Below are 15,101 nucleotides of genomic sequence, written 5' to 3' on the forward strand. Positions count from 1 at the left end.
GTAGTACCTCCCCTTCAGGGGAGCTGTGGGGAGCATGGGGTGGAGGGAGTCCTTCCGAGCTCTTTGCCCAACCAGTTGAGTGAGAAATCTCAGCCCTGGAAGTAGTGTGTCCATTTGTGGAATTCAACAGGCTATCTAAGGGATGAGGGTGTTCCTGGGCACAGGCCTGGCAGTATGGGGCATTGTGGGGTGATGACTGGCTTCCCCACCTTACACCTCCCCTTCACTGAGAAGCAAACACCTTTACCAGGTTCTGGAAGCTGAGGAATGCCCTCTGTCCCCATGCACCTGTTCTGCTTAAATCTAATCTGCTTCCTTGAAATCTGCGTAGTAGAGGGGGATAAAGGGGCTACGGTTTGGCCTTTACATTAGCCGTAGCAATAATTCCCTAGACGACCTTGGAGAGGCCTCATCCAGTGTGAGCCCTTGGTTTTCTTCCTTGGCAATTAAGATGGATAATTCTGGCTCTGGCTCCTGTCTTACCTCAAAGGGATGTGGTGGGATTGATTAATCAGCCTGGGGAAAAAGAGAGTCTGAAGTGATTCTGTGTCTGAAAAATAAGGGCGATAGCACTGCGTTTACACTTAGACTGGTGAGCTTGCATTATTTCTTCAAGCATGCCTGTTTGGGTGTGTGAGTGTGTGTGTTAGATGTGTGTGTCCATGTGTGGGATGTAGTGCATGTGTGTGTGTTGGGGTGTGTGTGTATGAATGTGGGAGTGTGATGTATATGTGCACATATTCATGGAGGGAGTGGTTTACCTCACAGCTCACTGGTTGTCCACACTTGTCATTTTTCTGCCTCGTGGCCTCCCCACCTCCACCCCCTTTTGTTCTCTTGGATCCAAAGGCTCTGGGCTCCCTGTTGGGTCTTACAGCCTTGATCTTTGAATCCCTTTAGCTCCTGGGGAGATGCGTGAAAGGCAGGTATTGGTGAGGAAATTAAGGCAGAAGGAAAACTAGTCATGTTCCAAAGGCCCAAGACATTCAGGACCTAGCCCTGCCCCTCTGGCTCCTGTCCCCTTTCTCTCCCTGACCTTGCCCTCACCCTCTAGTTACATTGTCAGGTTCCCAAATTTTGCCATGTTCTTTCTCACCTTCAGAACTCTGTGCCTGCTCTTTATCCCCTTTGTTTAGACTTGTCCCTTTCCATTTATCCCCTCACAGATGCCTCTAAGCTTCCTTTAGGAACCAGCTTACACTTCCCTGCCCCTGACATCCAGCCCGGGCCATGAGTCCCCCACCATTTCTTGCTCTTTCCCAGAGGTGGCACGCATCATACCTTACTGGAGTTGCTTATTTAATTGGGTGTCTTGCTGCCAGAGTATAAACTCCATGAGGACAGGGCCCTTCCTATCTTGCTCCTAACTGCCTAGCACAGTGCCTGCCCTTTGGTTGGGCTTTGGTACATATTTGAATTAATCACAAATGAATGAGCAAACATGATAAACGACAGGCGAGTGAGATCACAGATACCCCTGATGCCCATGTGCATTGCATAGATGAACACACATGGCTCCACCGTCCGGGAGATCCCCTCACCACCATCCCCCCAGGCTCATCTGGGCTCCTTGGTCTGATTTGGGATTCAACAGAAGACCTTGTCCACATACCTGGTTGCATTTCAGAGAAGGCAAAACCAAGAGCTCAGTTTTCTAAATATTTGCTGCTGGGAAAGCACTGGGAGGAATCATGGGCAGCGTCTGAAAGGAGTCCATTTTCCCCAGCACAGCTGCTGGGGCTGGTGGCATCCGTGGCATCTCTGATTCGTCTCTCTCCCCACGTTTGAGCGGGACTCAGCCAACTTCCAGCTTCTCACCTATCCTTCCTATCCCCACCCCCCCTCCAGGTTTGGTCCTGGCCCCAGTCCAAAGGATGGAGCTGCTCTTCTGCCCACCCCCCCAGGCCCCACGCCATCCCCCACCCTGCCCAGCCCCCTGGCTCCCAGAGGAGCCGCCCCTCTCCCAGCTCCAGAGCTCCCAAAGCTGTGGTGGCTGCAGGTTTGGAGGAAGCCGGCTTGCTGTGACTGACGACTCCACCTGCTGGCCATCCTGACCCTTTGTGCATGCAGCTCTCCATCCTTGCCACCACTGTCGCCGTTCCTGTGGCTGCTGCCGCTGCTGCCGCTGCAATATTTTATAACACAGCCCGGGTGGGAAGCATGGCCCGGCAGCTGGCATGCTGTGCCGCTCCTGCAAGGACCTACCCCTGTTGGATGCTCCGAATAAGTTTCCCCTGAGAAAAAGTCCAAGGGAGGGGAGTTAATCCTCTGACTGTGTTGCTGTCCCCCCTAGGGACCCTTCCATGAAGACTGAGGCAGGCGAAACTGCTGAGAGCCTGCTGACATGACATCGGCCACGGAGTTTGAAAACGTGGGCAACCAGCCACCGTACAGCCGGATCAATGCCCGCTGGGCTGCCCCGGACGATGAGCTGGATAATGACAACAGCTCAGCCAGGCTCTTTGAGAGGTCCCGGATCAAGGCCTTGGCAGGTACCATTTGGGGCCGTGGGGGTTAGAGGAGTTTGTCTCACAGTCCCAAGGTTCAGTCCCCTCCCTGCCTGTGGTCAGTCCTCTGTGTGCACTGGTTTGAGCCCTGGCAAGGACATGATGGAGACACGATTGTGTGGCTCAGAGAGACCTGGCTGGCTTGGGAGGGAGCAGAGGCAGCCGCTGCTCCCACGCATCCCTCACTTCATCCCAGGTGGGAGGTGGTGCCAGGTAGGCCCTGCCCTCTGCCTCTGTCCTGAATGACCTGTGGCCAAAGTCAGAACGATGAGAAAGTCTGGGTGACAGAGTGTCCGAGGGGCTAGACGGCCAGGTAGAGGTGCATGGGGCTTCATGATGTACCTCAATCTCCTGCCCGGTCCTGGGTGGAGAAATTATCATCATCCTTGCTTTGGTCCCAAAAGAAAAGAGTGATTTGATAGGAAATTGAGAACAGATAACATCCTCCCCACAGTGGCTCAGGAAGCCGGATTTTCTAGACTAAACCTCTTATCCTTAAACTGGAATTAGATTTTTATTTAGCAAGTTCATAATAGATTTCTCTCTCTCTCTCTCTCTCTCTCTTTCTGTGTGTGTGTGTGAGAGAGAGAGAGAGAACTTAAATCTCTAGGAGAAATGGTTTTTCTTCCACCCTGCTGGCTGAGATCTGATTCTTGGGATTTTTTTCCCCCACCAACCCCTGTGACCATTGCCTCCCTGGAGCCTGGCCCAGGGTAGCTATACTCTGGTGCTAAGTCCTTGGCCAAAAGAAAGTTTGAGTTCTGTGGGGTAGTGTGTGGGTAGAAGTGGTGGGTTAGATTCCATCACCTGCTCCACCAGCCATTAACCCAAATCTGATTTGTTTCGCCATCATCAATTGTCCCCATCTTACTTAGTAAGAAGGACCCAGCCTCTTCCATAAGCACTTTCTAGAGCTATTCTCCCAGTGCCCCATCACTCAGTGGCCCTATCCAAATTACCTGTAGTACTCTTCTACCTTCTCTCCGCCCTCTGTGCTCCCAGATGCCTTGGTCTCCAGTTAACCTTGAGTCATGAGCAGGGCCCTAGGCCTCTCTGAGACCATAATGGCCTTTCACATTAGGAGTGTCTGGGCTTCCCATTCTATAAAAGAAATGGGGCGTCTCATTCCCTTTTCATGATGGAGAATCCATTTAGGTCTCAGCCTTCAGCTTTTGTGTCCTTGTTCTTTGTAGGAAACTCCCTTTCTTGTTCCTTTATCCCCTCCTCCCCATTCCCTACCCTTAAAAAGTCCTTCCTTGATTTCCCTTGAGGACAGATAACAACACCAATCCCTTGCTTTGCTTATGTAATCTTAACCTCTTTAAATAAGCAAACTTGGAACCCTTGTCTTTGCCAGTCTGGTTTTACCCTCTTTATATCTCTGAGCCTGCTGAGCCTGACTGTGGTGACCCTGCTGACAGAGGGGGAGGGAGAGGGGTACCGTATTCCATAAGTCTTGTCAAAGAGCAGTATAAGGAGTGGGGACTGTCTTTTGTGCAGGGATCCTTTAATATGTTTGACAGATACCCTGTTTTTTAAGAAACCAAGGTAAATTCCATTTTAACAGTGATTTATTGTACTCCTACTATGTGTAAAGCTAAAACCCTTGACCAGACATGAAAATGGAGAAGAAACCATGGAGATGAATTCAAAATAGTATCTGTCTCTAAGGAGTTTATGATCTATTAGGGAAAATGAACAATGTTCATAATTAATTAGCACAAGTAGGATTAGAGAAGAACCATAGGAAAGCCACATAATTAAATGGCAACGAGAGAGCAAAGGAGGGAGCACGGGGAGATCAGGGACTCGTGTGTGGAGAAGGGCCTCAGAAGCAAAGGGTGACACACAGGTGGGACACAGCTCTGTCTGGCTGGACTGTGTGAATGGTAGCCACCATGTCTGATGAGCAGGTTGGGAAACTGGTGGAAGTAAGTTGATCAGGTTGATGGGGAAAGAGCCTCCACCTGCCTTGCCTGTGTCTCACCAAGAGGTTGCAGCTCATCTACTGAGAATCTCTATGCCGCCCCCCACCCTGGGGCAGGGGACCATGGAGTGTAGAACTGCATGCCTGGACCTTAATGATGTAGAACATCTGGCCGACAGGTAACCATGGAAGTTTGGGGTCCATTCAAGATTTTGAAAAACAAACCAAAGCAGCCTACTGACTTTCCTTAGAGTCCACTCTGAGTGACCTGTGGGAGAAGCCAAAGCTTTGGGAAGGTCCAAAGTAGAGAGGTCAGATGGACCTGTTCTCTGGTGGGTAGGCAGAGCAGAGAAAGGGGCTGCCAGGCTTCACCAGTTTTAACTTCTTGACCTTTTTCTCTTCAGTATTATCTTTGGAGCTGCCTTGGCAACCTAGGCAGGGGCCAGTATTTCCACAGAGGCTGAGGAAGTGGAAGTGCCTCTGGTTCCTCTCATTTCAGCCACTCCCCCACACCTAAGAGCATTACAGCAAGGAAGGCATTCTTGCAAGATATCGGTCATCTGCTATGTAGGTGTATGTGGCAAGGTCGGAGAGATTGGTCTGGCCTTTTCTTTCCAAAATTGAAGATCCTGAGGTGAGGAGAAAAATGTCAAAAGACCCAGGTTCCACCTCCAGTGCTACTGTCACGAAGCATGGTTGAATCAATTTCCTGTTTTATAAAATGCACATGGTGGTACTTTCCCAAGGGTATTGTGAAGGTCAAATAAGATAAAGTTTATGAAAGTTTTTTATTAGTAATAAAATACTAGGTGAATGTTAGTATTTACAGGAAATCTTAATAGTATCTTTCTGTCCTTTCCCTTAACTTCAGACCTTCAGGATCATTAGCTCAGTCATTGTCCCGGTTATCTCAGCCTGTTCCTAGGCCAATTTCTTCCTTCTTAACCCCACCCTCCTTTGTCTTAGAAGGCCTGGGTTGGAAAAAGGAGCCAGGGACCAGGAAAATTCATCTAGTGCTTGTGGTTGAAGGTCTTGGCTCAGTCCCCAGAGACCCAGTGCCCACAGGGATGAGGCCCCATGTTTTGTAGATCTTTCTCTTCAAGGCTGCCCAGCCAGGATCCTGGCCACGTCTCTGCCATCAGCTGGGTGACCCAGAAGGCCCAAGAAACCAAAGGATGATGAGGCTTGTTAGGTGCTCTTCCTCGTGTGGCAGCTTCTCTGGGTCCTTCTCCACTTAGTGACCTGTGGTTAGAAGACTTGTGTTGGTTAACTGGACTCCCATTTTTTTCTGCCTCTTAAGTCAACTTCCTCTCAGTTCCAAAAGAAATACTCCCTATCTGCCTTTCAGACCATTCCCAGCTCTTCCTCCCTGAACTGAAATAAACAAGCCATCTGGTTATTCTGTGTGGAAACTGCCACATCGATATACAAATACCTGACCTCTTTCCAAATGAATCACTGGATTTAGCATTGTGGATCAGCCTGATGGAAATGAAGGGGGAGGTGGGCAAGAAAATGCCGCAGATGCAGGGGGATGGATTTGACCTCAGCAGTGCCCAGGGGAGCGGTGGGGGTCCAGTAGTCCCTGGGCAGAAGTTCGAACTCAGCATTAGCATCTTAGAGCTGGCAGCACCTCATGAGGCTAAGTGCTGCGTAGCCCTGAGGCTTCTTCCTGAACAGGGGTTGTTCTCTGCTTTGATGAGTGCCTCTAGCACCTTCCTACTTTTTGAAAGATTAGGGGAAGGGGAGCTATTGAAAAGTTCAAGTTCTATCCCCCCCCAAGAGGTTCCAGTCTTCATGTCTCAGTAGAAAGGCTTCCAGTGTCTCCTAGAGCCACCCTCATTTTCACTAACACCCCATTGCCTGTCCTTCCCCCTTTTCGGACTGGGAGCCATTCGGTAAACATTCATGGCTGTCTGGATGAGGGATGAGGCGCTGCAGGCTGCGGGGAATTTATCAGCCAGAAAAGCCCGTCCTCTGTGCTCTCTCCTCCTCGCAGAGGAGGCCTCTGCTTGCCTGCCTGCCTGCCTGCCCCCACGCACTGATTCAGGTGAGGACCCTGCCTCAGGGCAGATGTGGCCCAGTGGGAGAGGAGAAATGCAACAGAAAGATGCCCCCCAAAAGAGAAACCTTGTGCATTAGCCTCCCCCTGCCTTGCCTACACACTCAGATTGGCATCTAGGCATCCCAGGTGCCACCCACTGCAGGATTTCCAGCTCCTCAGCACAGAGGCATCTAGAAGGTTGCAGTGCGGAGAGCAGTCCAGGGCCTCTTGTGAAGATCTGTGAGAAGGAGAGGGCCCAACACGTCTTTCGTCCTCCTCTGTGGCTCATTGAACGCAGAGCCATCCTTTTCAAACAAAGGGCACAAATTGGTGTAGCCCTCTGGTTTTGCCTTTAAATTAGAATCCAAGTGATGTTTCAAACTAGAGATGCCTTTCCTCTGCATTCTGTCTTTGTAGCCTTCTTACTAGACAAGAGATGAGGTCGCATGGTGAGGTTGGTTGAGGACAATCCAGAGAACACAACAGGGCAGGAGGTGCACAGCGGGCTGTGTCCCTGCTCTCTGAAGCACAGAGTTGCTGCTACTTTGAACCTTGAACATCTTCCAGACCCACTTTCCTCAGGCCCCAAGGTTAAGTTCTGTGACCGGCAGATATTCCATCAGAGCCTTAGGACAGTGGCCCTCAGACCCTGCCGCTCCCTGCCCACCGACGTTGGCTCCCTGGAAACTCCACAGAGAGAGGGTGGTATGGGCTCCTTCCTGACTTTAGTAGCAAAAGGTGGTGCTTGGCCTTTCCCTGGGCCTCTTTCCCCACCTGCAGCAGGATGACACTGACCCAGGTGCCCCAGGGGTGCCCCAGTTGCCTGAGAAGGGCTTTGTGTCCAGACGGTAAATGATTTCTTTCAGAGAGCAGGATTTCACCACAGTGCGTGTGGAGGGGGGTGGGGCACAGGTGCGGGGATTCAGCAGCTTCTTGGCAGCCTATTAAGTTGACAAGTTCACATGCAGCTGCCGGAGACCAAGGCATCAGGTGTTAATGGTCTGAATGTCTCTCTTAAGCTACCTGTGAGAACAAAGATCGTGTCATTAATGAGGGGTTTTTAAAATGTTTTCTTCTCAGATTTCAAAACATGAGTTGGAGTTCTATGGAGAGACTATATTTTGGGAAAATATACTATTCATAGAAATATGTATAATCATCAGCAATCATTTTAGTATACTGTCAGAAGAAAAAATAATTGGCTCAGCAGCTTTTTCTGGGAGGTCAGCCATTGTGAGTTTCCCCTCCTTCCCTGAGACGCCACTGCTCAGATAAACCTGCTGGTGACCTGTGCAGACAAACCGATGAGAGGCCAGCATGCCCCCCCCCGTGCTGTGCGGGCCAGGGCAGTCTCCTCTGCCCAGGACGTAACACCTTCTCCCACTGGCCTCCCCCCTCCTCAAGAAAAGCTGTTCTTGCTCTCTGAGAATGCTTTGCAGAACCAAGGCTGTCCCCATTTCTGGGTGACTGCTATCTATCATTGTGAAGATGCTTTTCAAATATTAATACACCGAGGTTAATAATAAGACTCTTCCCTCCCCATGCCGTGCAGTCTGAGTGAGCCATGGTAATAGCCTCCTCCATCTTTGGGACATTCCTGTGGGCTGTCAGCTTTGTTCCCAAGGGCAGGCTATGACACCAGACTTTGACTGTGCTTATGGTTCCCAGAGCAGCTGGCATCCATTTCCCCCTTCTCCAACTGGGCGCCCCTGCATGCTGCTGGGCTGAAGAGGCGCCAGGAGTGTTGTTTCCAAGCATCTGTAGCAATTGTTCATTTTCCTTTTTTATCGTGTCACTGAGAGAGAATGACAAGGAAGCTGGTAGCAGCTGAGTCTCTGGGAGCATTTTGCCTCCAAACCCTTTGGCCTTCAGACTCTGGAAACCAGATCAATAGGCGATCTCATTTTACAGTCCAGTGAGAAGGAAGTGGATCAAATAATCACACATGTGTCTCTGTACATATAGACGTATGTACATGATGACAAATTATGAATTCCATAAAGATTTACCGTGAACTACGAGTTTCTGACATAACCTACAGCTTGTAACTCATCCAAGGAGGAGTGGGGCTTGTTGGAGTGTATATCACAGGGGGCCTTATAGACCATGAGTATCTTCAGGGTCCTGGCAAGAAGCAGCAGGAAATCAAAAAGTGTGGCTGAGGGGTTTAATGAAGAGACTGTTTGCAAAGGAGTGGCAGGGTCGAAGGGTCAAAGTGTGGGAGTCTATAGCAGGGAGAGCTGTAGGTTCCTAGGATAGGAGCTGTGGCCTTCAGTAGAGGGCCAGAAGGGTAGAGCCACTTCCACACCCACTAAAAGGCTCTTGTAGGGAAGTGGTATGGTTACATTTGGGTTTTTTAATATCACTCTGATCTCAGTGGGGGGAACAGGTTATGGGGAGGCTGTGCAAGTCTGGGAGGAGAAGATGACAGCATGAGCCAGCGTGGGGGCCATCAACAGGGAGTGGTGAGCCATCTTCATTCTTTTGGCCTCTTGCTGCTATCATGGGCTTTCCTGAGCTAGGTAACCTTGGCCAAGTCACTTTTCTGCTCTTCACCCATAAAACAAGTTTCCTCACCTGTAAACAAGGGGCTTGAGCCAGACGATGCACAAGGCATATCCAGCTCTGGCAGCCCGGGAAAAAGCCACCTGTTAGAGTAGCGCTGACCGTATGCCTCCACCCTGAACCCTGGAGCTTTGGTTCCTGGCTCAGGGAAAGGGAATAATCGATCCTTTTTAGCAAATCAGTAGATTCTCCAGAAATTCTCTTGATTCAATAAAGGCTAGGCTGAAACCGAGTCCTGGACCATCTCGACTTCTGTGGCCTCGTGTTCTCAGTGAGTGTCATCTCTCCTTGCAGCCCCCACCTGCATGCATGGTAGTGCTTGGTGCTCTTTATCCAGATGATCTCACTGACCCCCGCCCACTCTGAAGTAAGCAGGGAAGAGCTATCCCCACACCTCTTCATAGATGCGGGAGAATGCCCAGCAGGAAGCGCCAGGACAGAATCCCAGGGACTTAAAATCATCCTGGTGCCATAAGGGCTACCGCACGTGGGCTTTCTTGAATATCCTTCAGACCTGCATTATTACCTCCTTTGCATCCCACCCAGGACACCCCTTCCCATTTTCTTTCCCCCAGCAGCCTTTTGAGCCCCTTTATTCAAAACCCTGAATTCCTTTTCACTTCTGTCTTACAGCCTCTGAATACGATCACCTCCTGGGGGCCAGCTGACCCTTGTTCTGCCCTTGTCCGGCCCGGCTCTGGCCATTTCGTTTCCGCAGATCAAGTGTCAGTTGGGGCTGTGACACCTTGAGCAGAGACTTCTGCAGCTGCCTCCAGGCTGGTGTCCGGGTCTCTCCTCGCCCAATCCCACTTACACAGGGCACTTAGAAGCATTGTCCACCAAGAAACTTTTAGTGAGGTGTTGCTTTACTTACGAACCTCCAGGCTTTTCTTTACCTGGAGTATAAGGCTCAAATTCCCTAGACTGTCCTTCAACTTCTTTGCTCTGGGTCAGTTCACTGCTTCTCACCCTCACCCCCTAGATGTGCAAACCTGTAACTGCGTGTGCATGCGCGTGCACACACACACACACTTGCCAGTGTCCACCTTGAGGCCTTTGAACAAGACCCTCCCTCCTTCCTTGTCATTCTAAAACCATGATCATCTTCAAAACTCACATCCAAACTAGCCTTCTTCAAAAACATTTTTTTTAAAAGATTTTATTTATTTATTCGACAGAGATAGAGACAGCCAGCGAGAGAGGGAACACAAGCAGGGGGAGTGGGAGAGGAAGAAGCAGGCTCATAGCGGAAGAGCCTGATGTGGGGCTCGATCCCATAACGCCGGGATCACGCCCTGAGCTGAAGGCCGACGCTTAACCGCTGTGCCACCCAGGCGCCGCTCCAAAACATTTTTTAAAAATCTAAACTGGTCTATAATAACTTGCTTTCTTTTCCTACTGTATGTAAAGACCCTATTTTAAAAACAATAGGATGCATACTTTTATATCTTTAAACATTTTTATTGCCCAAAAATACGTAGTAAAGATTAGAAAAATAGATTAAAAAGGGAAAACTAGGGACAAATTGTTAGTGACCCATACAGATATTTTAATGCCTATTGATAACATAACTATGTATAAATGTGTGGATATTAAAACATTATCTATAATATCATAATCTTAGAATTTTTCTCACAAAGCAGTATACTGTGGGTATCTTTTCATGTCCGTAAACAGGCAGATTATCATTTTCATGGCCATATAGTCTTCCTTTGTATTAATGTACCCCAGTCTAGTTGACCAGCATCTTAGTGTTCAACTCTGCTCACTTTTAAAGTCAGTCTTATGTGCTTTATTCTTGCCTTTGCAGGTAGGTAGTAAGCATCCTAGAGTTCTCTCTTAGAATCAACCCTAGCTAGATTTTAGATCCTGTTCTAGCCGTTCACAATACTAGTGTGAAGAAAGTTGGTTGGTTAAAAGAAAATTTCCTGTCCAAACTAAACTGTAGGGTAGAATTTGTGCCACCAACATCGTTTATGATGTGTCCCTGAGGGTCTGCCCCTATGCTAGGCTTTATAGGATTGCCATCTATATCTTCAAGGTTTGTCACAAGTTCATGGGAGTTCAAGTATCACTTACTCAGGTTCTGGAAGCTCTTGGCTTCCTGGCATGAGAAGGAGAGAAGTCTGAAGCTGTAAACCTACAAAGGGCTCAAGGTTAAATGATTGGTTTCAGGCCCAAGCTAGTGGTCCATGGGCCTCCCATGGTGCCTCTTCTCCCTCTTGTCTTTCTGATCACCCAGCTTTACTCATACCTTAGGGCTGGGTGCTGGTAAAAATGCAGGCTTCCTCAAAAAAAGCAAAAACTAAAACAAAACCTTTGTAACTTTTCATCAGTCATTTATTCCTCAGGGTTTATGAGCTTTATATCCTATTTTTCTTCATGACATCTGTTGTTTCTTGTTATGAAAGGAATACATGTTCATTGCAGCAATTTTAGAAACTATAGATAAGCAAAAAGAAAAGTCACCCACAGTCTTACCGCTCAGCTATAACAGCATCCAGCTGAAGCTTTCATTTTTAAATGCATATTAAAAATTACAAAACTGGGCTCACGTTATGCATATAATTTTATAATCTGAACTTTCCCCTAAAACGTATTCTAGTATCCTTTGTACAACCTTATTAATATCTTTATAAATGTACCAAAATGATCATATAATCATATAATCATCTGTTTTGAATATTTAGGTTGCTATTCTCTATTCTTGAGAGCAGATTTTTAACAGACAAAAGACAAAAGACAGAGAGAGATGAAGACTCAAGGAATTTTATAGGAAGCTATGGCAGGAATGAGATGGGCCTAGACCTGGGTGATTAAGGTAGATAAGATATTTCAGCCTTACCATTTGACTTAAGAACAGCCAATGTATAATAAGCTTTTATTTTTAAAACATCCCCACCTGGGACCTCTGATAACAAACTTGCCAGATGCCCATGATATCGGGAAGTGAAGCAGGTACAGAGTAGGTGGGGCCAGTGGCAAGTGTGCTGTGGCCAAGGGAGGAGGGAAGTTGAAGGAAGAGCCAAGAGGAAGCCTAGAGAAGGTACAACACAGGAGAGGAAAGAGCCTTGACCCCAAGGGGAGAGATGTGTGCTTTGAAACAACCATAGGGGATAGTCAGAGGGCAAGACCTTGGAGAGTAGCTCCGTGGTGGTCAGGGAGGCAGAGGGAAAGTCTCCCTCCTGGGCTCTGTTCTCAGGGGGTGTAGGGAGTGTTCCTCACCTCGTAAACCTTCTCCCTCTCTCCCTTCCACCTCTCTTGTAGCTCAGGTGGTTAACCATGCTTGTGATTTTTGTCTGGTGAAAAGTCCTGTGGCAGGACACCCAAGGGAACTGGGCTATCTTGGAGAGGGGAGGAGAAAAAAAGTTTTATATTTTCTTTAGAAAAGGAAAAATGTATTTATATATTGAATAAATAATATGTACATCCAGGGGGTAACACTCAAAAGATACATAAAATGAGTATTATTCCCACCGCAGTCTCCCCAGATACCCAGTTCTTTTCCTACAACCAGTGTTATCAGTTTCTCATGCAACTTTCCAGGAATATTTTATGCATATATTACCAAATGGTCTATATAATTTTTCCCAGCTTTTTTTTTTTTACTATACGTTGTTCTAGAACGTGTTTTCCCCCCACCCAAGATATATTGAAGATTGTTTTATATTAATGTATAAACAACCTCTTTTTTTTTTTTTTACAGTAATTAAGTGTTCCATTGTATGGACATACGATTTTAATTTAACCAGTCCCCTATTGGTGAACATTTTCATTACTTCCAATCTTTGTCTGTTTTTAAAAATGCAATGAATAACTTTATAAATAGATTATTTCCCAAATATATAAGTTTATCTGTAGGACATATTCCTAGAAGTGGAATTACTGGGTCCAAAAGTATGTGCGTATGTATTTCTGACCAGTCTTGCCAAAAATGCCTCTACACCTTCGCTAGCAACATATGAGTGTTTTCTTTCCCCACACCATTAACCAAACACCGTATTCTATCAGACTTTTCAATCTGTGCCTACGCGATAAGTGAAAGGGTCTTGATGTACTGCCATTGCACTTTTTGACTTTAAGTATGAAAAATTTCAAACATACAAAAAAGCAGAGATAAAAGTATAATGAATCAACACCTTGACTTAACAACTGTTCATTTTTTGCCATATTTGCTTATCCATTTAGGGTGTTGAAGTATTTTTAGAATTGAAGATCGTCAACAACATTTTACCCCTAATATTTTAATATGGACAAGAACATTTCCCACCTAACCATAATACCACTATTGCACCTAGCTTTACCTCTAGCTTAAAGCTATATGCTGGCAAAAATGCAGGCTGAATAAAATTCACATCAACTCTAATATAATCTAATACCCACTTAATATTCACATTTTCCCAGTTGTCTCAAAAATGTCTTTTATGATTAATGTGCTCATACTAATTAAGGACCATTTATTAAATTGTGCGTATATGTTTATACTTTTAATTTGTACTTCTGTGAATAGCTTGGACAATTTTCTACACATCTAAGAGACTTTACAGTTTTTTTGTTAACTTTTTGTTCACGTACGTATGTCCATTTTGCTAGTGGATTGTTGGTCCTTTTCCTCATTAATTTGTATATGTTCCTCATATCCTAAGTGAATTGGCCCTTTGTGATATGAGTTACAAATATCTTCAGACATTTGTTTGCCTTTGCTGACAGTATTCTAACCCAGACAAGTTGTTTTTTTTTTTAATTTTAATTAGGTGGAGCAGAAATTTTGCCTGAAGTTTTTTTTTAATGTAGTTGAACTTTCAATCTTTTATACCTTTTGAATTTTGTGCCTTATACCATCATTATAAAAAAAAAAAGTTCAACCATGATTTGTTTTGGTATTTTTATCGTTTCATTTTTACATTTCAGTTTTTATCCAAATGAAATTATCCTGGAGGGTGAGGTATATATTTAAATTTTCCTGGATGGCATCTAGGTTTGTCCACACCCTTTATCCAATAATCCTTCTTTCTTTATATTTGAAATACCATGTTTACCAGATATCAAATGCCTATGTGTGCTTGGGACTGTTTCTGTTCCATCGATGTGTCTATTCATATGCTAGTAGCACACAGTTTTATCATGGTACCTTTATGCTGTGCTTTACTATCTGATAGAAAAAGCACCTGGGAAGGTCTGTTATCTTCTTTTGGGAATTTTCCTAGCTATTTTTGTTTTCCCAATGAATTTTCTCATAGCTTCTCTAGTTTCCCCCAAATTATATAATTTAAATATATCTAAAATAATATTCAATATATAGATTAATTTAGAGTAAGCTGACAACTTCATGATATTGAATTTTCCTATTCAAGAATCGGATGTGCCTTTCTACACGTGTTCAAATCTTTTGTGAGCCTCAGGAGGCTTTTCAGTTTCTCTTTATGTAGATTTTACACTCTTCTTTTTAAGCTGAAACACTTTTTTTTTTTAATTATCATTGAGGGCCTTAGAAACTAGTATTTCAGAAAAGGATCCTGCCATCCCTTCAGTGACATCTTTTGCCTCTAGGTTTAAATCTAAACCTAGCCTTTCATTCAGGGCTTTCCATATTCAGCTAAAAACCTATTTTCCACATGTTTCCTGCTTACCTGTAGCTACCCAGCAGCCCCCGAACAAGCTCCATTTTTCCATGCCTTTCTGTCTAGGAACATCTTGCCTCCCTGGCTCCCCTCCTCCTCTGCCTGTCCAAAGTGGTTTTCTTCATGAACCCCCCCCCCCATTTGACTACTCCAATTAGAATGACCTCTTTCCTCTTTCGCCCATGACCATTTACTGGATGTGCCATTTATCTGGTAATTAATCCAGTATCACCTTGTGACAGCTTTTGTATTATTAAAATGAACTGCCTTTTATCTCTTGTGTGGTTGCAAAGTTAACTGCTTGTGGGTTTTTGTCTTGTTTCCTCAACCAGATCATGAGGACCTTGGGGAGAATGAGCCTGCCTTGTGCCCCCCAAGCATCCAGGACAGGACCCTACACGTTGTAATAGCAGTAGTAGTGATGCTAACAGTGATGA

General features: G+C 46.1%; 1 protein-coding gene across 1 annotated transcript in view; it reads left to right on the top strand.

Moving 5' to 3' along the window:
- The first annotated feature begins 2,338 nt into the window (after window positions 1-2,338).
- The window catches only part of SPTB (spectrin beta, erythrocytic), a 65,424-nt gene continuing 52,661 nt past the window's right edge, over window positions 2,339-15,101 (top strand). Inside the window, exon 1 of the mRNA XM_040641794.1 lies at window positions 2,339-2,492. Within this exon, the coding sequence (XP_040497728.1) occupies window positions 2,345-2,492 (148 nt within the window). The 5' untranslated portion in view covers window positions 2,339-2,344. The remainder of the gene's footprint in view (window positions 2,493-15,101) is intronic.

Source organism: Ursus maritimus, unplaced genomic scaffold, assembly GCF_017311325.1.
Source record: "Ursus maritimus isolate PB19 unplaced genomic scaffold, ASM1731132v1 scaffold_25, whole genome shotgun sequence".
NCBI lineage: Eukaryota > Metazoa > Chordata > Mammalia > Carnivora > Ursidae > Ursus > Ursus maritimus.